This window comes from Mytilus galloprovincialis, chromosome 13 (assembly GCF_965363235.1).
Source record: "Mytilus galloprovincialis chromosome 13, xbMytGall1.hap1.1, whole genome shotgun sequence".
Lineage (NCBI taxonomy): Eukaryota > Metazoa > Mollusca > Bivalvia > Mytilida > Mytilidae > Mytilus > Mytilus galloprovincialis.
The window spans coordinates 16,170,811-16,198,477 of NC_134850.1; the positions used below are offsets into that span (position 1 = coordinate 16,170,811).

The 27,667-nt window shown below is 31.5% G+C and overlaps 1 protein-coding gene across 1 annotated transcript in view; it reads right to left on the bottom strand.

Moving 5' to 3' along the window:
• Positions 1-9,502: 9,502 nt before the first annotated feature.
• The window catches only part of LOC143056366 (QRFP-like peptide receptor), a 46,185-nt gene continuing 28,020 nt past the window's right edge, over positions 9,503-27,667 (bottom strand). Inside the window, exon 3 of the mRNA XM_076229454.1 lies at positions 9,503-10,887. Within this exon, the coding sequence (XP_076085569.1) occupies positions 9,681-10,862 (1,182 nt within the window). The 5' untranslated portion in view covers positions 10,863-10,887 and the 3' untranslated portion in view covers positions 9,503-9,680. The remainder of the gene's footprint in view (positions 10,888-27,667) is intronic.

Consider the following 27,667-nt stretch of genomic DNA (forward strand, 5'->3'; position numbering starts at 1 on the left):
TATTCCTTGATTAAACTTCTATCGCAATTTAAGCTAGGTTTTTTTTAGTCAGATTCACGCAACTGAATGTTTTAACTCATGGTTTAATGGACCGTCGTATGTTATGTTGAGTTTGGGGTGAAACTTTTTTGTTTGCATAATTCTCTTTACAATATTTGTTTTAAGGATCGTATCTTTATAAATTGACGGTTTAGCTGAATGTAATGGAACACACAATTTCTGTAGAAAATCTTAGTTCCTTTTAGCTCTCTGTCTGTTTTTTAATAAATAGATTATTAAAGTTACAATATTGTCCTATGATTGCATTTTACAAAATTGTGTAAAATATGCAATGTGATATCAAAATTGTTCAACCGCAATGTAAAGCGCTAAAAAATATGTTTTTACCAAATAGATACTGTATATTACTAAAATTGTTCAAATATTCTTGAATATAAGAATATGTGGCATGAAATAAAAAAAAGGTCTCATTCCCAAATCTTGAAAACATCTGCATCATTTATATAATCACAGGACATTGCCCTGTCAGATAATGCATCGTAGCTAACATTAGCACAAGTGTTTTGAAAGAATTTTAAAAGGATTTTGATTGAATGTTATTGCTTTCCATTTTCATTGAATTGATTTGTTTACACTCGGTAATCTCATTGTAATTATCTGCACTTGCTTCCTTTAAGTCGGTTTTAAGTGTACCCACCGGCCGCGCTATTTATATCGACTTGCGGTATTCCTTGGTAATATTATGTCGTGTTTTGTGATTTGTGGACAATAAGCACATGTATGACAATATTTTGTTAAGTACTTTACCAACCGATCCAAATGGCAGTATCTGGATTTATATCTGGTTTACAGGCACTTATACTATAGTATTTCAACATAAAAATAATGCACTTTTATGTTCACTTTAAAACAATATGGCTACATATTTGTAAATTTGTACGCTTTATGACTGATGATTTATCTTTGAATATTAAAGTTCTTTGTAGAGTTCTGCGGAGACTAACTGCGGACACACTAGTATTAATGTTTGTTCATAGATCGAGTTGGAATCTTTTTTTTTTATCTTTCTTGATCTTATAGCTCTTCAACTGTTTGGCTTTATAACTTTTTTGATCTGAGCGTCACTGACGAGTGTACGGAAGACGAAACGCGCGTCTGGTTTATTAAATTATACCCCTGGAACCATTGATAACTATTTCCTTCTTATACATTTTTGGCTTTCGTTTATTCGACTATGGGCGTGACTTATAAAAGTTATTCCAAAAAAGCGCTTCAGACGTATGACACTTTGAAGAGATGTTTTCGATTTCATTTCTTCACAAGAGCTTTGTCCAGTTTTTAGACTAGGCGAGCACCTAGTATATTCAATTAGTAACAAAGAACAAGTGATAAACAGTACATGATTTGCAAAATTGCTTCTAAATTTCAGGTTTAATAATATCAAAAGTAATAGTATTAGAAAATTATGGTTAAAACTGCCTCCTTGCACTCCTCTGACCTGAACTTATAATATTTGGATTTTAGTAATCCTAATGAGGGGGAATACAGATACTCGCTTCCGACAATACAAAATGATATTGTTTTTCACCGAGCTGGTAAATTTTTTGACCTATAGAATTTAAATATGAAATAAATATTATTACGTGTGTCGGATTTACACAAAGAGTTCCTTTTTGTTAATCGTGTTGCATTTCAACTTCTCGCAACATTCGCGTTATTATAAGATTTTTACCAGATATCATTCATAATACATGTAATATTAAGATATGAACCTAATATTATTTGTTATAAAACGCCTTTTTAAAATGCTAATGGTAATGTTGATAAATATATTTCTGTCGGCAAGACAGTAGCTGATCACTTGTTTTGGCACAATTAATGTGTAAAATGGCAATATATATGACTTTATTTTTAAGCCATAATTATGCTAAATACAACTATTATTTCTGTAAAGTATATTGAATATATATTGCTATTAACCTATCAAAATAACTGACATAGATTTGAAATGCTGTTATGATTGTTAACCTTTTCGAATTTCAAAGGCCAGTTAAACATTCTATGATACCTCTTTGTCTATCTTTAAATTTGTGTTTTAGCGAACACAATAGCTATTTTAAAGTCATTACGTCAATACTGCTTTGCTTTATAATAATCCATTTTACAATGACCAGTTGATTTAAAAATAAAACTAGGCTTGTTGTCTCGTTGACATATTCCGATTTCCATTCTCAAATTAAATTTAAGCTACCATAAGCATTGTTGACATAGAATTTAGAAAACAATTTCTCTAATTTTTTCATATAGCTCCAAACGTTGCCACGTGTACAAAAATTAAGTGTTAAGTGTTCTTGATGAAAATCGATACAGAAAAAAGCGGTGGACGCCTGAAAACAATTCAGAGGTTTTTTATTTGTAAAATTGATTATGGAAATGGGGAATGTGTCAAAGAGACAATAACCCAACCATAGAACAGACAACAACAGAATGTCTCCAATAGGTCTTCAATGCAGCGAGAAACTCCTGCACCCATGGGCGTCCTTCAGCTGGTCCCTAAACAAACATATATATACTAGTACAGTGATAATGGACGTCATACTAAACTCCAAATTATATGTGCTTATTTGAAGACACATTTTTCATCTACTGATTAAGAATAATAGGTATACTTTAATTTGAGTACGTTTCGTATCTGTACGAATACATTTCGATGAAATATGTCAACATATAATGTATGTCAGATTGAGTTTAGGATTTCAATGTAACATGTCTCTCTCCTTTCTGAAGTTCATAAAATTTATTAATTCTCTTTGATTTTCCTCTTCTTTTTTTAAATTATTAGATTTGCACATCGTTAGAGTACATCTAACTCTAGTTAATATGGACGTAAACAAATGTATTTGACTGTAGATAAATGCATGTGTCTGCGTTGCGAATGTTGACTGAAGATAAACATTTAATTTCACAATTTTTCGAAAAATTCTATTAGTCCTATCTGTCATAAATACCAATATGCCTGTAAATTGCAATGATAAAGATTGATTTTGAGTGTACCGTTTATGAATAACGATAAAAGGTTCTAGGAATTAACTGTAAATGTTTCATCAAATATTATTTAAAATGTAGACATAGATTGGTAGATAAAATCAAATTGGAAAACATATCTACAAATGTACTTCGAGACGAAAATAAAACAGTTAAAAGACAATTGATGGATGTGACTCTCTTATCTTTTGAACGCTTTTTTCTCGCAAACTCTACTTAAAAGATCATATTCGTTGAATGAAGAATCCCCGTTCCAGACAACAAGTTACATGTAAATAAACAAATAATTGCGTTTCTCTCGTTTGTTTTATATAGTCTAAGATTAGACCGTTGGTTTTCTCGTTTGAATGGTTTTACACTAGTAGTTTTGGGGCCCTTTAAAGCTTATTGTTCGGTGTGAGCCAAGGCTCCGTGTTGAAGGCCGTACATTGACCTTTAATGGTTTACTTTTATAAATTGTTATTTGAATGGAGAGTTGTCTCATTGGTACTCAAATCACATCTTCCTATACTAGTATCTAAATAAAACGAAATCCAAGAAAAATTCAAATCGACCAGACCCTTATAAAATGGCAGAATTTAAAGCTCAAATACATCAAACAAATAGAAAACAACAGTCATATATCTGACTTTGCACATGCATTTCACCGTTTCGGAATCTAATGAATTTTGTGTAAAACTTTCAAAAGTGGCCAACAAGGTCCCACACACATGATATCCAACCCATGATGTGACATTATTAGGTCTTTCCACCTTTCCGTGGAAAGACCTATTGAATTTGTTCTGATTATTAGGTCTTTCCACCTTTCCGTGGAAAGACCTATTGAATTTGTTCTGATTATTATTATTATTATTTTTTTTTTTTTCTTCCGCCTAATTTTTTTTCTTGCGTATTATTGATGTTTCAAAAGATGTCGCTTAGATATTTGGAATATGGTATCGTATAGTTTATACGCTTTAAAAATTTACAACTGTGTAACAAAATACTTTACGTTGTAAGAGTTATCTCCCCAAACACTGTTTTTCTTGTGGCCACTACTCCTTCGCAACCGTTAAAGATTACGACAAATTTATTTTACCAAATTGCTCGTTACATCTTCAGGATTAGGATATTCATTTGGATCGAAGCTTTACGGAGACTCCATATGAGAGTTATTCCCCCTTTTCCATTTAATTAAGTGATATGCATTTCTAAATGGTAAACCATAAGTGATAAAGACATAGGGTCTTTAGATTTGGGGTCCTTGGTCGAAAATAATAAAAATGAGGTCAAGGTCAAAGGTCAAGGTCATATTCTAAATTTTGATTTTGGCTTATTTTCATTTATTTTCAAATACCTTATGACATATCGACAAATAATTTTTCATAAATTGTTAGTTGCGACATGTCCTTACTTGTATATTTTGATTGAAAGGGTGCGCAGACAATAAATGGGAGTTTTTGCCCATCTTACATTTAGAATTACGCGTAAAGTGATATTACTAATAAACCAAACATATTAAAGACCTTGGGTCTTTTGATTTAAGGTCCTTGGTTTGTGAACTTGAAATTGAGGTCAAGGTCATAGGTTGATATGACGTTCTAGATTTTGACCTTTGCTTTAAATTCATATAAATACATCATAAAGCCATAGGAACTAACATTTTAAACTGATTTTTAATATTTCAATATCAAAATAGATCTTTACTAGTGGAAAGACCTACAATTGTTCTCTGAACAATTGGTTTTTAATTATTATTATTTTTTTTTTTTTTTTCTTCCGCCTAATTTTTTTCTTGCGTAGTATTGATGTTTCAAAAGATGTCGCTTAGATATTTGGAATATGATGTCGTAAAGTGTATGCGCTTTTAAAACTGACAACTGCGTAACCAAATACTTTGCGTTGTAAGAGTTATCTCCCCAAACACTGTTTTTCTTGTGGCCACTACTCCTTCGCAACCGTAAAAGATTACGACAAATTTATTTTACCAAATTGCTCGTTACATCTTCAGAATTAGGCAATTCATTTGGACCGAAGCTTTCCAGAGACTCCATATGAGAGTTATTTCCCCTTATGTAAATGATATAAGTAATATGCATTTCTAACTGGTAAACCATAAGTGATAGAGACCTAGGGTCTTCAGATTTGAGGTCCTTGGTCCAAAAAAATGAAAATGAGGTCAAGGTCAAAGGTCAAGGTCATGTTCTAAATTTTGATTTTTGCTTATTTTCACTGATTTTCAAATACCGTATGACATATTGACAAATAATTTTTCATAAATTGTTATTTGCGACATGTCCTTACTTGTATATTTTGGTTGAAAGGGTGCGCAAATAATAAATGGGAGTTTTTGCCCATCTTATATTTAGGTTTACCCGTAAAGTGATATTACTCTTTAACCAAACATATTAAAGACCTAGGGTCTTTTGATTTAAGATCCTTGGTTTGTGACCTTGAAATTGAGGTCAAGGTCATAGGTTAATAGGACGTTCTAGATATTAATACATCATAAAGCCATAGGAACTAACATTTTAAACTGATTTTTCATATTTCCATATCAAAATAGATCTTTACTAGTGGAAAGACCTTCAATTGTTCTCTGAACAATTGGTTTTTAATTTATATTTGAGTTACGAACAACACAATTACCAATAGTCCTTTATATTACGAAGCAAGAAAGGATTGAATGAGTAAAATGATTTGCTAAAAATGATTCGTGTTCGTTAATTGTACAGTCGCAAATGTGCCATGCATTTTCACAAAGATAAAAGTCAAAAAAATGGTCGGACTTGTAGATAGGTGCAAATTTACGGATATGTTCCTTACGTCGTAACAACAACCCCCTTCCCTTTCATGCATATGACCTACCGAATTAGACTATTTACCGGATTTGTTATCACATAAGCAACACGACGGGTGCCACATGTGGAACAGGATCTGCCTACCCTTTCGGAGCACATGAGATCACCCCTAGTTTTTGGTGGGGTTCGTGTTGCTTATTCTTTAGTTTTCTATGTTGTGTCATGTGCACTATTGTTTGTCTGTTTGTCTTTTTTATTTTTAGCCATGGCGTTGTCAGTTTATTTTCGATTTATGAGTTTGACTGTCCCTCTGGTATCTTCCGTCCCTCTTTTTTCTATGAAAAAAAACAAGATGCTGTTTTGTCGAAGCGAAAGTCATCTTTAAAATGTCCCGAATGGACAAATGTAAAACAAACAAACAAGAAAACTAGCGGCCTGTTTTATGTAGAAATAATGAATAAAAAAAAATATACACAACAACAAACGACTGTCTGACTTTGGACAGACACATGCAGAATCCAATAAAAACTTATATTAATAAAAAAATAATCATTCATTCTTGACTGAAATCATGCATTTTTGACTAAAATCACGTATCTAAGATTAAAATCGTGCATCTAAGAATATGCGTTGCAAAAAGTTCCCCTCAGACAGTTACAAGATTGTTAGTGTGTCTTTTTTAACGTTTAAAATAGTAGGAGAATACAGCCTTTTCCCTATTCGAGATATTGAAATGAACATCACCATTTTGAGCGGAAGTGGTGCATTTTATACACCAATAAGTCAAACGGGATATTATCTTTATTAAAGGTTTTACTACTGATTTGGTGATTCACACGTGACAATATGTATATACCTTAGTGAACTCATGTTGTTAAGTTGAATACATGAGACTTGACCAACATTATCATATGAAAAGCAGGAGCAAAAACAATGTATCAGCAAGGTTTTTTTTATCGATAGAAGGTCAGTAGTAATTAGCAATGTTTGTTTTTTTATCGATAGAAGGTCAGTAGTAATTAGCAAGGTTTGTTTTTGTATCGATAGAAGGTCAGTAGTAATCAGCAAGTCCTTCAATACTTGTGTCCGTCTGCAACTTTAAAAAAAAAACTGGAGTTCAGTATTGTCATTTGACATGGGAGTACACATTACTTAAAGACGTGTCGTATATAGGAGAAAATAAAATCGAACTTAAGCAATATGTCAAACAATCGTTTTCGTTGTAATTTCTTCTTCTTTTAACACTGAAATTGTGTCATGTAAATCGGGGAAACGCGTACATTGATTATCATGGTCAGAATGTGATTTCAATTTAGACATTTTGTGCAAATACACACATCTGCAATTAGTTATCCAGATGCAGCAGACATATCAAACATAAACAGTAAATGATCTCTATATTTTACAATTAATTGAAAGATTTCTACGAAGGTGTTTTAGCTTATTTCACATTTTTTTCATACATTCATTGATTCTCAATTTCTTTGACAAAACCAGTCTGTATCATTCATGTATGTTTCTAGTAATTCTATAAACGATCCTTAGAAATATTTGCTGCTGTTGTCACTTATTACAAAGTTTTTGTGGTGTATAGATTTTTTTATTTTATATGTGTTAACTACAATCCTTGTATATATTTATGGATTGTATACTTACAATACCTGTCTTTTCCTAAATACTAATATTACTCTTTACACAATTTGATTCGTTCATTGATGGCATGTGATAAATAGTATACTCATATACTAAAGATGATAACATATGGTAGAGAAATTCAGTGGTTGTCGTTTGTTTATGTGTAACATATTTGTTTTTCGTTCATTTTTTTTTTCTACATAAATAAGGCCGTTAGTTTTCTCGTTTGAATTGTTTTACATTGTCTTATCGAGGCCTTTTATAGCTGACTATGCGGTATGGGCTTTGTTCATTGTTGAAGGCCGTACGGTGACCTATAGTTGTTAATGTCTGTGTCATTTTGGTCTTTTGTAGATAGTTGTCTCATTGGCAATCATACCACATCTTCTTTTTTAAACATTGGCCTTTCTTGGTTTTTAGCGGACATGCTGATGTTGATATCCAATGTGCTCGCTGGCAGGGAAACAACCTCGAGGAAGACAATTCCCATATACCCGATACAATATTCTATCATCAGCTTAACTTTTGTAAAATTTGTTCTTACTCCTAAATTCTATATGCTTGGCACGAAAGACTTTGTTTTGACCCAAGAAAAGGTCGAAACAGAAGAACTCCTACAATATAGGAAAGCAAGAGGCCATCGAAATCGTTACTTATAAAAAACGTTAATAGAAAGACCATTCAATGTTTCGCCTGGTATAAGTAGCTATTGGTCATATATCTTTTCATTTTTAATTTAATGTTTTAAGATCTGATCACTCTTTTATTTTTCATTTTTAAACCCAAAATTTTATTTTGTTTTCAGAGAAAAGATATTTAGTATTTACAAATTAAACATTGATTTAATTAACAAAGATCAGTTTTCCTCGTAGGATAAAAGTAAAGACCGAAACTATGATTGTTATCAATCAAATATGTTCTCCGTCCGATTGAACATGTAGTATCACTCCAAAAACACCTGGTTTTTTTAGACTAAATTCTCTTTTTTTTGTATGACTTACGTTGCTGCTATTTTTCGCTGTTGTTTGTTTTTAATTTCTTTTATATACCACATTTAAACTTTTAAAGTTTCTATATATCTATTAATCTTCAAGATAAAAGACAAAATTGCAAACAGGAAATGAGATTCGTTATTTAAAGGCAATAACTAAAATAACCCATATTCATGAACGGACGTATTTTTATGAAACTTGCCTCATAGTGATCATTTGGGCTATTTAAGTATCTTTTCAATTTATAAAAAGAAGATGAGGTATGATTGCAAATGAGACAAATCTCCAAAAGAGATAAAATGACACAGAAATTAACAACTATAGGCACCGTACGGCCTTCAACAATGAGCAAAGTCCAAACCGCATAGACAGCTATATATGAGTAAAGTTTACATGAATATAGTCATGTTTGTAAAACAGCAGTCGTTAAATACATGTAGTCATTAAAGTGCAAAGTTGTGACTACTCCACTGACGATTTCGGCCATCTGACTCTTTGTATATCTTGTCATGCTGATATTTTTTTTCTATTTAAAGTGAGTGCTTCTATATTATGATACTCAAACATTAGGCAAAATTCATTAAATAAGGACAATAACTCCTATAAAAAGTCGTCTAATAGGTTTGATGTAAATAGGTAGATCTCATTGTTTCAACATTATTTCCCACGTCAGATTTTTTTTCCATCTGTGGTAGTTTTCAAATGTGAGAACATAACAGTTATCGAATGACAACGATGGACTGAAAAAAAAACGAATGAAATTTTAGTCTGAAACGGTAATTTTGATCTGAACAATTTATAAAAAGTCTGAACAGATCTGAATTGAAGCATATTTTCCATGTCAGTACAGGATTTAATACAGTAACGAAGTCTTCGGATTGCATGAGATACTGAAAATAACTTAATGGTTTATTGTTTCAGAGCGTATAGTTCAAATTGACCGTTTCAGATCAATCTTGGTTGACTTGTGCAAATAGAGTGGTCAAACATAAATAAACTATGATAATGACAGCAATTTGAAAGAAACGGATAAAAACTCTTTAAACTAAATATCATTAATTTTTATTTTTAAATTGAAACCTCTTATTGCGTGACCTACTTTCATTTTCTTTTTACATTATTAGTATCCACACCACTGAAGCGTTTCTATGTATTGTCATTGTCATATTAAATACTGTTTATCTGTTATGAATATCACTACAATAATAAATATTTGGCTTTGTTTTTTTCACTTCTTTTTTAAACATTTTCCAAATACCTTTGTCAGGTCTGTTCGAAACGTTGGATTCATGAACGCGTAAATGAATGGATTGACAACGTTGTATACGAAATACGAATAAAATACAAATTTGACATACTGAACAACCATGAGAGCCATTAGCCAGGGTGGAAGATAAGCTATGACAAACACAACAGCCACTACGAATAGCATCAAAGCAGTTTTTATATTTGCTAATGCATTGTGGTCCCTTTTCTCTCGCACTGACTTCCGCTGTCGTCTCACCTGTTCTTCCTGATGGTCAGGTGGTAGTAAGGTTGTACTGACTCCGTTCTCGTTCACTTCAACCTTTGTAGGATGCGGGTGATCATGACTGTCCTTGGAGTTATCAATTTGTGACGCTTCTGTCTGAACCATTGTGGTTGAAAACTGTTTGGCATTCTTCTGTTTTTGGCGTTTTGCCCTTCGTGATGTGACATATCTATAAATCATTATATAAAGTGTAAACACTAAAAGTAGAGATATCAAAAAGAAGGAAGAATATACTTTTTGATAAAATAAATTAAATTCTACACTGAAAACTCTACTTGTATGCTTGCAAGTTCCTGTGTAAACTGATTCGCATTCAGCAAAACTGATGTTTTTGTGATATGGATATTCGAGATCCAAATCTAGAAGTTCTTCTGGTAGGGCATACACAGAGTGCATCAGAGCTGTTATCAAACCGAGTATTCCAGCAAAGACTAGCTGTAGTAGCAATATAATTTTTGCTCTTGGAACTGTCAAAAGATGCAGGAATGGATGGCATATACAAAGATAACGATCCACGGCTATTGCCACCATAATAAAAGCCGACAGTGGCACATTCGAGGTAACGAGAAAATAAAAGATTTTACATGGTATGTCAAACAGTACCTTTTCTTCTAAAAAGGTAAACACCACAGTATATGGCATAATCAACAATGATGTAGTAAAATCAGTTAATGCTAAACCCATTATAAACACGTTAGATGTCAACTTATCACGTTTTTTAGAGTACACATAAATGACTAATCCATTTCCAAACGTTCCCATGACACTGAATACTGACAGCATACACATCACGCCAATGTTTTCAAAATCAGAACCCGCTTGTGGTATAATTCCAGCTGTGCAATTGCTTTGGTTTTCCATGGTGACGTTTTTATTCATGGTAACTTGTCATTAAAGTTTGAATCTGAAAAAGAAAACTGCATGTCATTAATAAATATCTATTGTGCGAATAATAATAGAGCATTTTAAATCTTCAAAACGAATTTAATGTCCTGATTTGCAAAAGTCAAATTGATGAATGCATGTAGTCCTTTGTAGATGCTTAATATCTAACTTGCTATTACTTTTGAAATTTAAGCTCCTCTTTTAATCTGCAATACTTAACTCCTTATTTGTGTTTGCTGTTTATATGAGTGTCTGGAAAACGTTTCATGAAAGACTTTGAGACCCATTGTTATTTAAGTGATTACAGTCATGTACGTAGTAATGACATTTATTAAGGTAGATATTGTCCGTACAAATCATATATGAAACAATAATATGTTAATTGATTATATTTCAATTTTTGATAAATTTCCCGGAAGTATCTCAACATTATTATAATAATAAAGGAAAGCTCCTATCAGCTATGTATTTTCACAAAATCAGCGGTCTGCAGCTGCAGCCGCAAGGGATATTATTGTATTTTGTCGTCCATCTTATGACAACAAATATTATTTTTCAATTTTTCTAAGGAGCCACACTAAATTGTGGCGAAAAATACATAAGGGATAAAAGCGGAATTATGAATAAATGGTTGCAAAAACTGTTAAAAACACTTATTATTGATCATTTTAACAGTATTATCGCAAAATAATAAGACTTCATCATAACAAATAATGCTTCCAAACGCAAGCGTATCTGTGACATGTTACCATGCATGAATTATATGCTACATGTTCCCAGGTTTTTGAAATAACATTTGGATTTACTTCTTTGCTTAGATTATCACCGTTATTAATATTATGATGTTTTTTTTATATCTACAATTTCGGGTCAAGCGTTGACGGATTTTTCAAATACATTAAAAAAATTTGATAAGAATTTTTAGCAATGTAAATTAAATGTAAAATAGCCCTACAAAAGAGACCAAATTGTTTCTATGATAATATATATTTTATACATCACTGACAAATGAAAAATAAATATCATATATAACTCTATGAACCTCGTGTACTAGATGGATATAAGAAGCTGTAGTATGCGTGCAAATGAGACAATAAACTCTCCATCCAAGTCACAATTTATAAAAGTATAACGATGAATGAAAAAGACCCATGAAACATTTATATTTCGTGTTATTTCTATAAATACATTTTATAAATCAATAAAACTTATTGAATGAACATATATATATATATATTGACAAACCTATCCAAGAACTAGGAAATTCTTTGTTTTATAGTGGAAAATACATTCATTTACCAAGGATAAGATAAACCCTAACATATAAAGACGCAAACGGAATGGTTGCTGCACGTGTACTGGTATATTATTCCCGAGGGTATCAAGAAGTCAGTGATTTAGTACCTACACATGTAATAATTTTCTTTTTTTTATATATAATTTCTCTGTTGGTATATTAATACATCAGTTCCCGGGGTATCAAGAACAGTAGTGCCTATGAACAAACATGTTTAATAAATTGCTACTTATATGAATTCTCTGTTCGTTCACTGTTCTATAAGTCCCCTATGGTATCAAGATCAGAAGACAATGCCCGAGAATTGACATGACCAATAACTTGTTTTCTTATATAACTTTTCTATTGGTGTATTATTAAATTAATCCCATAGGGTATCAACAGCAGAAGACAATGCCCCAAAACCGACATGATTAATAACTTGCTTTTTTCATATAAATTAACTGTTGGGATTCTTATATTTTAGTTTCCGGGGTAGCAATAGCAGTAGACAGTGTCCAAGAACCGGCATGTTTAATAATTTGCCTTTTTATATAAGTTTGATGTTGGTGTTCTATTGTTTTAGTCCCCTTGGGTATCAAGAACAGACGACAGTGCCCAAGTACTGCCATAATTAATCAATTGCTTTTTACAAAAAATGCTCTGTTTGTGTACTTTTAATATAGTCTCCTAGGGTATCATGAGCATTAGCCAGTGTCCCGAAACCGACATAGTTAATAACTTGCTTTTTATATAAGTTATCTGTTGGTTTACTGTTATACGAGTCCCCTATGGTATACAGTGGTCATTAGCCTGTGCTTAAGTATCGATATTTTAAATAATCTTGATGTCCCTAAATTCATTTTCTGTTACATTATTCCCCTCGGGTATTTAGAGCTCAGTAGACAGTGCTTCAGATATTATCAATAACTTGCTTTTCTTATATACAATTATATGTTTGAGTACAGCAATACTAGTCTCCTTGATAACCAAGAGCTCAGGAGACAGTGCCTCAGTCCAAAATGATTAATATCGTGTTTTTCTTATATAAGACATATGTTTGATGTTTGAGTTCTGTGATATTAGTCCCTAGGGTAGCACGAATAGTAAACAGTGCTTCAGTACCAATAAGTTTGATATCTTTTGTATTCTTTGCCGATGAACTGTTATATTAGTCCCATAGGCTATCAACAACTCAATAGACTTTTCGACAGCACCAACATGATTTATAACTTGCTCTTTTTTAATAATTGTTGAAGTTCTACTATACAAGTCCCCTATGGTATCACGAACGCAGTCAACACTGCTTCCGACATTCTATTCTTTGTTGGTGTACTGTTATAACTATCCCCGAGGGTATCATAAGTTAATTGATATGTTTTGATTTAGAGTTATGGACTTCCTTTTTTAATATGCCTTGGAGTTCAGTGGTTTGGTTATAATTTTTCAGCAGTCAGTGCATATAAATATACTGTTTGCAAAAGTATGAATTAATCGAAATACTAAGGATTTTCTTATCCCAGGCATGGATTACCTTGGCCGTAATTGGCACAACTTTTTGAATTTTGGGTCCTGAATGCTCTTCAACTTTATACTTGTTTGACTTTCTAAATATTTTTATCTAAGCGTCACTGATGAGACTTATGTAGACGAAGAGCGCAACAGGTGAATCAAACTATAAGCGTTGTACCTTTGATAACTTCAGTGCTGACATGATTGATAATTTTTTTCTCGTTGGTGAACTATTAAGGAACTAAGATTTCGACTACTTCCTGCGAAATAAACCTTATACGAATTTGGCTAAATTTTGATGTTCCCTTCTTGTCATAAAAAAATGTCACGTCTTTTAGTATTGATACATTTCTTAGCTTTCGAATAGCGTGTTGCTTAAACTGAAAAGCTCGGACGCAGAAATCTATTAAGTTTTGCTTTTCTACCATTTTCTACATTAAGAAATGCCTTCACCAAGTCAGATATATGACAATTGTTTTTTATTCGTTTAATGTATTTGAAGTTTTGATTTTACCATTTGATAAAGGACTTTCAAACTTAAATTGTTCTTTTGTTCTGCATTTTTTATATTTACTTTTTTTCTCTAAACGCTGACATGATTTACTCCCATAGACACAATTGACCAAAGATGAACTTGCTTTAATTCTGGGTCCAATTTGGTCATAAAGCTTCCGTGTATTCGGGTTTTCAAACATATCTATTATTGACCTTTTGATATTTTATTTTGCTGGTTATATTCTACTCTTCGGTCGGGTTACTGTCTGTTTGACAAATTCTCCATTATCATTCCCAATTTTATTTGTATATTACATACTGATGGTAACAAAACCAGTAATTTTGCGTTTTACAAAATCTTAAAAATAAAAAATATAATGGGCATTTCATATTTTTATATTTTTTACACAATGATATACCTATACAAGATATGCAACTTGCGTCCTGATTCAAAGTTACAATCAGTTAACTCATTTTACTATTGTCGTCTGAAGAGCGTTTACCAAACAATTTAGCTAACTCTTAAAATATTCTAACGTCTTTAAGTTAAGGAAGCGTCGTTTTGATCTATATAAATTACATAATTGATCAATGACTGAAAACACATGAATCTTAATATAAACATGTGCCGTGCAATATAAAGTAAATTTCCTTCACTTTAATATCATTCATTTCCTTTTCCCGTTTACTATCGTCACAACTATAAGCATTATCAGTTTAGATCAGATAGTTTCCGCTCACGCAATGTTTACAGTTCAGAATAGGAAACAGTCTCCTATTTCTAAGACATCTTTTATATCTATGTTTACCTTCTCGAACACAAAACTCGGAAACGGCGTCATAACATTAACAGATTTAGTATCAGCATACGTAAGTTGTTTTATTTAAAAATGTAATGAAACTTCTTGATACCCTCGCTGATATGAAAGACAATTGGACAAAACATGCTAAGTTAAGGATGTTGTTACGTTGATAATAATGGAATCGCATAGACACTTTTGTCGAACCCGTTACGATTCATCATATATTCCATATACAGTGAAACTTGTCTAAACCAAATCTCGTATAACGTAAAAGTCTGTCAAAACAAAATGTGTTTTGAAGTCCAGTATTATAAAATTTTAAGCGTTTTGAACCTAATAAACAGAACATCTGCCAAATCCGAAAACAAATCTCAAGTTTCGAAGAAGTTCGGATTCAGACAGGTTTCTCTGTATTCAATTCAATTTTGTCTCCTTGAAAACAAAGAGACAAAAACCTTGTATTGTCTTTCTCAAAAGGTAAAGAAAATAAATTGCAGTAAAATTTATATGATACTTTGACTTCCTAGTTACATAAACAAATGCTAAAAAAGCAAGCAGTATATAATTGTAAAGAAGACTATAACAATTAGGAAGCAGAATGTTATATCATGGTGTTCTCTTATTCTTATTGGAACTATGTTTTAATAGGCTCATTATTGATAGTTTTGTTGCTTTTGTAGATAACTGTAAAAGAAAACATCAATCATTAAAGAAAAGATTCCGTCACCGAATGTCGTGCATTACGCGATCTTTCTCACAATTGATAGCGGTTCTAAGTTTGAAAAGTGTGCTTTTGAACACTTCCAATAACGTTGACAAGAAATATAACATATTGGAACAAAACATGTAGTGGATATAAAGCGACAACACACTTTCACTTTTGATATTCATCGTGCGTCATGGCTGTATTTACGTCATTTTACTTTGTCTGGTCTGTCGCGATAAGCCTTCACAAATGCAATTTAATTTAAGTCACTGCTTTTCCTTTCACCATCTAGCTCTATTTACAATATATCGTTAATGGTGATACAATTCAATTATATAAATGTAACAATTGACTGAATTGTTGGAATAAATGTGGACAAAATTCTTAAAATGATTATAGTGTCTGTAAGAAAGTACAGTGGTTCAAATAAAACAGACGATAAAATCTAAATTGACGCAAATTGATAAAGGAAAACGACATTATTTGCTTTCAAAATGAACTGACGATATATTTTGTTTTAATTTGATCAAGAATATATTCATAAACTACCATAGAAAGTTCATCAATACGCATAACACGAAGTCCTTTTTTTAGAAAATAATAGAAGAAAAACATTAAGGAATACAGATTGTACGTGTGCTACTGAATCACTAGTATGTAGAACTAGTATGTAACCGATATACTATGAAAATATATACATCGCTATGTTTGAAAGAGCACAATTCAATGTTTAACATAAATATTTAGGATATAAGAGGTACAATATATACACCTATGAAAATGAAACTTAACCGAGCAAACAAATCAAAAAACACATCAAGATATCGAGTGCCGACTTTTTTTTCAATTTTTATTTCGCTTAATCGATTTATGACTATTGAACAGCAGTATTCTACTGTTGCCTTTATTGACATACTGAGGTTTGAACAGACTTACATAATGTTTTTAAAATACTTTACTATTTTTTTTTCATATATAAGATTGACGGATTAAAACCACAATATGAAATTTAAAACAAACAGCTTGATTTTAGAAACATGCATTTTGCACATGTCTATGAAGTAATCTGATGTACAGTGGTTGTCCTATGTTTATGTAGTTCATACATGTTTCTCGTTTCTCGTTTTTATATAGATTAGACCGTTGGTTTCCCCGTTTGATTGTTTTTACACTAGGATTTTTTCTAAAATAAAAAGCTATTTTCTTTGGGGGCCCTTTATTGCTTTGCTGTTCGTTGTGAGCCAGGGCTCCATGTTGAAGGCCGTACCTTGACCTATAATGATTTACTTTTATAAATTGTTACTTGGATAGGGAGTTGTCTCATTGGCACTCATACCACAGCTTCCTATATCTATTTATATGTGAAACACTTAGTAGCAGTGAAAGGTAACATGCATTGTATTTATCAATAATTTTCGAGAGAGAAAAGGAGGACATTAGAAGTAATTGCCTTAAGTTATATTCAGGTATGAATCAATACGTGTAATGGATCATCAGTTGAGGATAACATCTTTACGTAAGCCCATTTAAGACTCTTCAAAAAGATATGATTTAAATTCGTAGTTGTTTTCTTAAAAATATGCAATTTCAATGAATGCATATGATGTGTTGTTTGATTTAAGAACCTCCTATATTCAGTGTAAATGAAGCGAGGCGTATCTCTCTTGGACATTTTGTTAATTGTACAAAAAATAGAGTTACTTTCAAAAATTCCTAATGAGCAAGACAGCGTGCGGGTGTCACTCATAAGGAAGACTTTTTAACCCTTCCGCAGCATGGAAATTTATCTTCAACTTTGTACTTGTTTGGCTTTATAAATATTTTGATATGAGCGTCACTGATGAGTCTTATGTAGACGAAACGCGCGTCTGGCGTACAAAATTATAATCCTGGTACCTTTGATAACTAATTATCCTGGAATGTTCGTGTTGCTCCATCTTTGGTTTTAGTGAAGTTTTTTGCGAAAATTTAATTTCTATTGTCCTCTTTTTCTCTCTCTTAAAGTTTTCAATTATGACACATGTCTTTCATTCAGTTATGGTTTGCTTTTGTCGTTTAAGTTTCTTCTTGTAATTTTTATTATCTGGACATATCCTTCATAGATATCAGTTAATATATTGTATAAGACGATGTAGTATAATTGCCAATGAGCAGCACCAATACAGTATAGTCAACTAGAAAATGCACCATTATTGCAAAATATAAACCCATTCAAAGAGAAAAAACAACGGCCTCTTTTATGGCTAAGCAACTAACAAAAACAAATAAGGCAGACAACCACTGATTTGCTAGCTCCTGTATTTTAAACTTGAGCATAATATATTATAACTGTAGATATCGTTAGTCAATCCAGCTTTTTCATCATGATTTCACAATATGAATGGCACCTGAGTTACATGTGTGTACCATATTTAAATGTAAGTACAAATCACCTGTCAGCCCTTGAAAAAAAAATCGCCATTTGTAATTTTTGAAGCTAAGGCAGAATTGATTGCTTTTAATGTTCGTTGCTTAATATGCTCTTACACGTTTCATATTGTTCTTTCAGGATTTTTGCAGATTATCGAAATAATATGAAATATGTGTAAGGAAAACGTTTACCTTGTAGTTATTCTTGGTTTGGTTTATTTTTTGTTTTGTTTTGTTGTTATTTTATAATTTGCAGTTTCTTTTCTTGCTTGGATTTTTATACTGTTATGATACTATATGAAATTTATTTATCTACAATGATTTCTTTTAATCGCTAAAATGGGCAATGGAAATTACACTTAAAGCGCCACTAGTAAAGATTAATGAGCTAAAATGGGTTATACTTAAGCGCATAAACATTCGGTTTTCTCACTCGATGAAATGTCGTATCAATGCACTAAAATGTCCTTCGCCAATACAGAGACCGTGAAATTCAAATACAATTCTAATTTTCAAGTCCAACTTCAATACATGATTTGATTAAAGATCTTGGCCAATATAGGAACATGTGCCGGATTTATTTTTATCCAATGCTAATGAAACGAAATGATTTTGTTTAATTCTTTTTTGAATTGACAGAAAATAGAATAACAGGCGGAAGGTTATTTTTCAATTATTCTTAGCACTAAATCTCATTTGAGGTTTAATTTGTCGGTATAGTGATCTTTTTTAAAGTAATGAGTTTTCAGAATTCGAAAAACAAGGAGTACAATATAATACTATTATTATCTTTAGCTTTTTACAATGAATGCAAATACGACTGAATGCATAGACAATTCAAAAGACCAAACAAGAGTGAAGATTTAATATATTTGATCTAAAGTTTAAGTTCGCAATCCAATATTTTTGATCAAGATGTGCCTTCAACTAGTCCATTATCTTCTTAATTATATTCTTTGTCTGTGATATTCATCTTTAAGCTGTATTAGAAAGTTCAGAGTAAACAGATACTGTTGAAATTGAAAAGACAGAGGTCTTCATTTGTATTAATTATTTATACAAGTTAATATCGTGAGGTTTTTTTTCTATTAAAGAGTTTTGACCTCATTTTGAGGTATCGCATTCGCTGAAGATTAAAATAGGCATGATATCTTAATGAAGCGAACGAGATAATCACACTTTTATAATGTTTAATATATATCCTTAGACGAGATATTATTGGTTTCAATTTATAGTATTTTTTTTGTTTTTGTTTTGATTGAACACATTGTTGTAAACATGATTTTTTTACGCGACTGTTATACAAGTGAGAGGTTTAGCTAGATATCAATCAGGGTCAATCCACCATTTTCAAAATCAGAAAATGTATGTTCCACGTCCAGGAACACAAATGAGGAATACGACATTTGTTTTCCATTCGTTTTATGTCTTTGTGATTTTAATTTTTGGATTTGATAAGGGACTTTCCGTTTTGAATTTTTCTTTTTTCAAATCTGCCTTTAATTTTTTTCAAAATATAAGTAACGTATATTGAAATTTGTTAGTTGTGAGATTACTGTGTGTTTCATGTGTATGAGTGCGTTTGTAACTTTGTTGTTTTCTTGTTGTTTCTACTAGAAAATGATTAACGCTCTGTACTTTTTGACATTCCTAAATTGATGAAATACAGTAATTGCAACATAAGTTTTAACGCTTTACAGTGAATTGAATGATTATCGTTTGATAACGTAATTTAAATTTTAATTTACAAAGCTATGAAAGATATTAAATATCAATTTGATATGCAATAAACCTAGACATTTTAATTAATTTACATAAAAGTACATGAAATATAACATTTTAAAGGAATTAGATTGAAAATAAAAACGGGGAATGCGTCAAAGAGAAAACAACTCGATTAAAGAGCAGAAAACAATCCAAGGCCACCAATTGATTGTCAACACAGTACGGATATCACACATCCTCAGGTTGGATTCAGCTGGCCCCTAGTTCAGCGAAATGGACGTCACACTTAACTCCGACAAAAATGAATGAACCAAAATAAAATTTAAAAAAAAAACAATTATAGCAAATACACATGACTCACAAAAGCCTTGGAAAGGTATGCATCATTCTTTTTATAAGCTTACTTAAGATTTAATTGGTGAGTATGCTTAATGTTCAGATCATTTTCAACGGCATCAAAAAAACATAAATATTTAAGATAATTTGCAACAAAGTTATGTTCCGTTATCAATGTTTTCACAGTTTTAAAAAATAAAGAGGTTCGAATGAAAATGTTTTATGTTTATATGCTTACCATCGTATATAGACATGTATCTATTTTCCTTCCTATTACGCAGTTTCTGCGATTGAGCTGTATTTTTATCAAGAAGGCTTACAATTTGGACAATAAGAAGAGCGTTTAATTTTTTATAGGATTCATCAGTGGCCATCCAATCAAAGTAGTTTGTATGCCAAAGTAATGATTATCTAACTTAATTTATTTATAACGCTGCATCCTACACCTGTACATTAAGACCCAGCCGTAAATATACGTGTATGTATTTCGTTACTCTTACATCCTACACCTATACATTAAGACCCAGCCGTAAATATACGTGTTTGTATTTCGTTACTCTTACTTCGTTTCTGTGGCTCAGCTGTATTTGAAAATAAATAGCTGAACATCAAACATGAATCATAACTTATCAAAGATAGCAGGCTTACAATTTGGTCTACAAGACGCGCGTTTTGTCCTTATAGGAACCATTAGTGACGATTCAATAAAAAAACAGTTTGAAGGCCAAATTCATGGTTTTAGAAATCAAATAACGTATAGCCATGCATCCTTCTCATTTACACGAAGACCCACTGTCAAAGTTTTAAGAAAACTATTCAACTTGTTTGCAAATGTTGTATATATATATATATATATTATTAATTCGTATATTTTAACAAATTTGATTCGTTTAGGGATAGTCAGATGTTAAACTATATTTTCGAAGGTAGAGAGAAAACGGCGGATAGCAAAAAGCATATTGACCTGCAAAAAGCATATTGCACGGTTATTTTTAGAATATCTAAGAACCGATATACTTTGTGACGTCATGTAATGAATTTCAGGATATTGTTTAACGTTTTGAAACAAATGATATCTGTGATCGATCATTTGACGAAAATAAATCTTCAAATACATAAAATGTCCAAAAAAAAAGTTAAGAAATGACAATTAATATGTTGTTATTGTCAAGGAGACAATGTAATATCTATAAAGTTCCAACAAACCTAAATGACGATTTTGATACAAATATGATCGGAAATTAATAATATAACAAATATAGCCTTTGTATGAGGTCAATACAGGATATATCGACCCAAAGAAGTATATCGACCTCGGACTTCGTCCTCAGTCAATATACTTCTTTCAGGTCAATATATCCTTGTATCGACCTCATACAAAGGCTATATTTGTATAATATATATATATATATTTACCATCGTATGTAAACATAAATATATACTCGCTCATGTTACAAAGTTACTGTGGCTGAGCTTTATTTTGAAATAAACAACTAAATATCAAACTTAGAGAAAAATCATCATAGATAACAGGCTGACAATTTGGTTAACAAAAAGTAAAATCACAAAAATACTGAGCTTGTAGGGAAATCTAATCGAAAAGTCCATAATCACATGACAAAATCAAATAATAAAACACATCAAAAACGAATGAACAAGAACTGTCAAATTCCTGACTTGGTACAGGCATTTCCAAATGTAGAAAATGGTGGATTTAACCTGGTTTTATAGCGCTAACCTTCTCACTTTGATTACAGTCTCATCACATTCCGTTATATTTACAATGATGCGTGAACTAAACAGACATCAAAATTTGTAAGGGTTCCGCGGAACCCAGTGTCTCGCCTACTTTTGCTGTTAATTACACACTCAACAAAAATGATGAAAAAAAATAATAAAATTATTCCTCTTGATACTATGTTTTGATTGTCAGAAGCTTCTGTCCAATTTTTGTAAAAATCCAGGCTAGTTTAAGAATCTTAAAAATGTTTTAAAAACTTTAACTGCAGACTGTATGTAATGTTAACTTGAAGAAAAACTAAGTCCATTTATAAGAAAATACGGGAAAAATTGGAATTTTATCTTTACAGAACTTTTCTTCTGAATATTATCTTCTGATCATAAACAAGCTTCTTTCCAAGTTTCGTACAATTCCAGGATAGTTTAAGAAAGTTATTAAAATTCTAAAAACTTTAAACACAGAGTGAATGTAATGTTTCCCCGTAGAAAAACTAAGTCCATTTATAAGTAAAAATCGAAAAAAATGGAATTTTATTTTTACAAAATTTACTTCTGGATACTATCTTATGATCATAAACAAGCTTCTGTCCAAGTTTGGTAGAAATCCAGTATATTATAAGAAAGTTATTAAAATTTCAAAAACTTTAATCACAGAGTGAATATTTGTGGACGCCGACGACGCCGACGCCGACGACGACGGCACCGACGACGACAGAATGTAGGATCGCTTAGTCTCGCTTTTTCGACTAAAGTCGAAGGCTCAACAATAAATAAATTAGTCAAAATATGGGTACAGCAGTCATCATCGTGTAACAATTTTAAAAGGAACAATTTAACAGAACACAAAAACATCTTTCTACAAACACATTCATTGATTCGTGTGTCTGACGTCAGAAAATTTTATACGTCACATATATTTGTCGTTCAATGTATATACAAACAATTTTAAAATTTCACAATTTAAAATGTTAGCACACAGGGTTAAAAATCAAAAGTATGTAAGATGCACGTTTTGTATAGGCTAACCGGTGACGCTCCAATCAAACGAGTTGGAATTAAGGCCAACTAAATATTTTTCGAAATTTATTAATAGGACACCAGATGTACTAGATTGTACCAATGGTTCCATGAAAAACCCGGAATCATAGAAAAAAACAAATAAGCACAGTAGGTCACGATAGTAAGATTACATTTTTGGCTAAATTGATGTTCTTCGTTACATTTAATTTTGTCATTTATGATGGAGTGTTGATGAGGTCACATGTAAAAAAAATGGCTGCCAAACACAAATTGATCAATCATTGACTGAAACGACTTCAGTGCTTCATTTCAATACATCATACTAGTTAAGAATCAATTCTTCATAAAGATCCAAAGTAAACTTTGGTTTTGTCGAAGTGTCACTCTGAATTAGAGAATTCATTCATGTGGAAACCCATTTGCACGAATTTAAGTTTCTATAATTTGGATTTTCTACGTTTCCTATTTCGTTAGCATTACGTAATGTTTTCCTGTCAAAACCATTTCTTAACTCTTCAATGAAGTGATATTTGAATGAATATTTATTCCGATAATAAGGTTTTTGTGTCTGTAGAGCATTACATTTTATACTGTTTTATTGGAGAATAAATCAAAGTTAAGTAGTTATTGTGAATTTATGTTGCTTTCTGATTGATAGTTTTTTTTACAAATTTTTATAAAATTGCATGCTTTGTAAATATACAATACCAAGAAACGACTGATATATGACAAATGATGTCTTGATTTTTGCTAGGGAAAAGTGTGTTTTTATAAATGAATGATACAAACTTGAACTATGAAGACTTTATCAGTACTTATGTTTTTTAATCCGTTTATCTGACGTTAGTGTTTAAAGTTCAGTGTAGATTTATTCAGATTCTACCACTTAACCTACAAAGAGGTTTTGATCGAATATTTAAACTTATTACAGTTTTCCTTGAATAGACATCACACATGGTACTCGTGGCCGCGCGTTATTGCAGTAAAAACAACAAAACAAAACAAATATACTAATTTTATGTTCGTTTTTTTTTTGTCGTATTCCAGATAAGTATTAAAACAAAATTCACATGCTTTAACTTGCTCATCTGGGTGTTGATCAGAAACAAATTGGAAAAGGGTGAGGTACAGGGGAAATGAACAGAGGGAGTAAATAATAGCGGGGAGACCGTAATCGATGATTGCTTTGCTGAATTTGAATAAAAAGTTATCTTGAGGTAAATTTTCTGTCATTAAAAATTAAATGAGAACAAGAAAGTTGCCTGAAATTGTGACAATATTGATACATGTATTTGTCTCATTAGACAGTGACTTTGGTATCGTGAATTCATTGCAACAGACGTATTGTGGTCTCTGTCATCAAATGTACCTGGTTAAATCAACTTTAGAAACCACATTCTTCATAATGGTTAGCTTGTCTTCCTTGGAACGAAATTATTATTAATTCAATGAAGATTTGTGCAATGCCTTTTTTGAAACCATGTACTACTATATCATAATATACTTGTTGTCCTCCTATAAACCAAGTTACTACATTTTGTAATGCCGGTGCAACGCACTGTTGAATCCATATCAACCACGATGCTTCATACTGTTTTACGTGCCTTCCTTGTAACCGAACCTGCTAATCATATTGACTTGTGAAACTTGTGAAACGCGCTGGTGAAACCCAGCACACGTATTTAGCTTTTTGACATGATCTTAACATACGTTTGTTTTAAGTTTCCGATGATAAACCACAACGAATATGTGTACCCAATTCAGACATACATCATTCAGTAGGTTTTCCTTATATGTGTACTGCAAGTCCATAGAGTATCAATAGCCCAGTAGTTTTTGTTTTGCTACTGACATGATTTAATTATAACATAGAAACAGTTCTAACATTATGTATAGTTGATATATTTGTGATCCTAAAGAAACGGATGCCATCTAATCCAGGCAAAGTTGGCATTCAATGTTTTTGAGCTTTTGATTTTGTCATTAAAAATTTTGATAAGGGACTCTCCGTTTTGAAATTTTCTCAGCGTTCATTATTTTTGTGATTTTAATGCTTAGACTATATAATATATTTTAAGATCCATTAAGGTAAAATGAATTTTATGAAAAGAAATACGCTTTGGATGCAACAAATTTAGATTTTTATATTTTGATATGAAACTTGAAGGCCTTTTGGTTCTATTTAAAAAAGAAAAAACCCTTCAATTTCTTCTTTTTTCCCCTTCTCTTGTATAAACGGGAAAAAAATTCAAAAAAAGTTGCAGCCGTTTACGGAAAAATAAAGAAAAGGAGAATTGTGTTTACGGAAGAAAGAAAAAAACATCTGTTTACGAAAAACAAACCTTTAATAATCTTACTTGCAAACACAATACTTTCTATGTTTATTACTTAAATAACTCTTAAATTTCAATGTCGTTAAAGTTTCCTCCATTTGTATTATTTGTTAAAAACAATGAAAACAAATGAAACATAAGTATTGATGAGTCGTTTAGTACAAGTCATACAATGTAACGATATGTCACCATTCAATATAATATGAATTAAGATAAATGAAATACGTGTTGAATAAATAAACTGAAAACAGTAATTTACTGATGTTAAAAACTCATAAATCCATTATTATAAATCATGACCGTACCGAAGATTGAGCTGGTGATACACTCTATGATCAACAGTGCGACGGGAGCCGTGTAGTATTTTTATTTAATTAAGTGTTTTGCTTACTAGTTTTATTAAGGATATTAAGAATATGAAAAAGAAAACATAAACATGTACTTATAGGCGATGTTTGGTAAAAGTCGGTGAGACTAGGGCTGGCATTTCCAGTTATACTGTCATGACGTCGCTAAACAAAACACTGGAACATCATGATTCACCACTGTGCAGCTTGACACATGCAATAACAGATTTATGAAAAATAAATCTTTAAACCAGCCATAAACAAAAGTTAACACGGTAATGTTTGTACTGTTCGTTTAAGGTTTACTGTACACATTTCGAAATCAGGAATGGTTTTGCTTTCTATATTCTTTACTTTTCCTCATTTCTACTATTCTTTTGAACCATTATTGTCCGTTTTGTTTCTATATTTCAACACTCAATTATTCACTCTTTCCATATTTCAGTATCTCGTTATAATCGATTTTTTTTGTACGCTTTTTAATTTAATTTTTATTTATTCACCACTATTTTCAATTAGCTGTTTTTCGATTTCAATGTTCACGACTGTGTTTCTATAGTAACCATCATTAGATATCGAGATATTTGAAGTCTACTTGTTAAATTGAATGAGTAAAACGCTTGAAAGAACCAAAACAATAAAGATCAAACGATCACCCTTTTGAGAAAGTTCACTGTCATAATTTCACTAATTTTATTGCACCATTATTATAAATTATTTCAACACAATTCGCTATAATTGATCACATTCTACCATGTCTACTGTGCTTTTAAGTACTGGTTTGTCTTAACTTTCTTCGAAGAAATTAATCAGTTACATTTAAAATCATAATTTCATTAATGGAGTTAATAATTTTATTATCACGTCTACTACAATCAATATTTATTAAAATTGAGAATTGAAATGGGGAATGTGTCAAAGAGACAACAACCCGACCAAATAAAAAACAACAGCAGAAGGTCACCAACAGGTCTTCAATGTAGCGAGAAATTCCCGCACCCGGAGGCGTCCTTCAGCTGGCCCCTAAACAAATATATACTAGTCCAGTGATAATGAACGCCATACTAATTTCCAAATTGTACACAAGAAACTAAAATTAAAATAATACAAGACTAACAAAGGCCAGAGGCTCCTGACTTGGGACAGGCGCAAAAATGCGGCGGGGTTAAACATGTTTGTGAGATATTGTATACATTTGAAATTATTAAAAATTTTGCTTAACCTTTAAATTTCTGTTTTGTCATGTGTGGCCTTCTTTCCGCGTCTGGTAGTCGTTTTTCAATCAACTGATGAATTGTCATGTACATGTACATGTAAAAATTTACTTCTAGCAATATACATTCTTTGAATAGTGTTTTGATTTAAAAGCTTATTTATTATCAAAGTATAGTCATTTCTATTTAAACTATCAAATTATGCTCAATCTCTTAAATTATGTTTTGTCATTTGTGCCATTCTTTGTGCGTCTGGTAGTTTTTTTCAATCATTTAATGAATCACCATGTTCATATGTACTTCTTAGAAATTGCATTATGAAAAAAATGTTTTTATTTAATATTATTTTTCTATTATCAATAATATTATATAATCATTTACATTTTAAACGATCCAGTTTTGCTAAATACTTCAATTTCTGTTTTGTCATTTGTGTGCTCTCTAATGTTCATGTCGTCTTATTTTCTTATAACTAATCATTTAAATTTGCACTTCTATGAAAATAAATTGTTAAATTGGTGTATGAATTGAGCATGACAGCTGGCTAATTCGTTGATTACATATAAATATAAAAAATCAGTTTTTACATACCTTGATGTGAACAAAAACACCATTCTGAATAAACATCACAGAAAATTGTGTTTACAATAAATAATCAACAGCTTCCATTGAACGTCATTGACAAAATATCCCTTCTAACGACAGTTTTACTGCGATGTTAAAAACATATCGAACGACTCTTAAGACTTGATAATTTGAACAATTGAGATTTCTCGCTGTGTTATATTTGTCGTCCTTTTAATGAAACTTCAATTTATAGAAAACTGGCTCCCGGGAAACAATCGATATCTCTTTATCAAACAGTATACCATATATTCTGCTA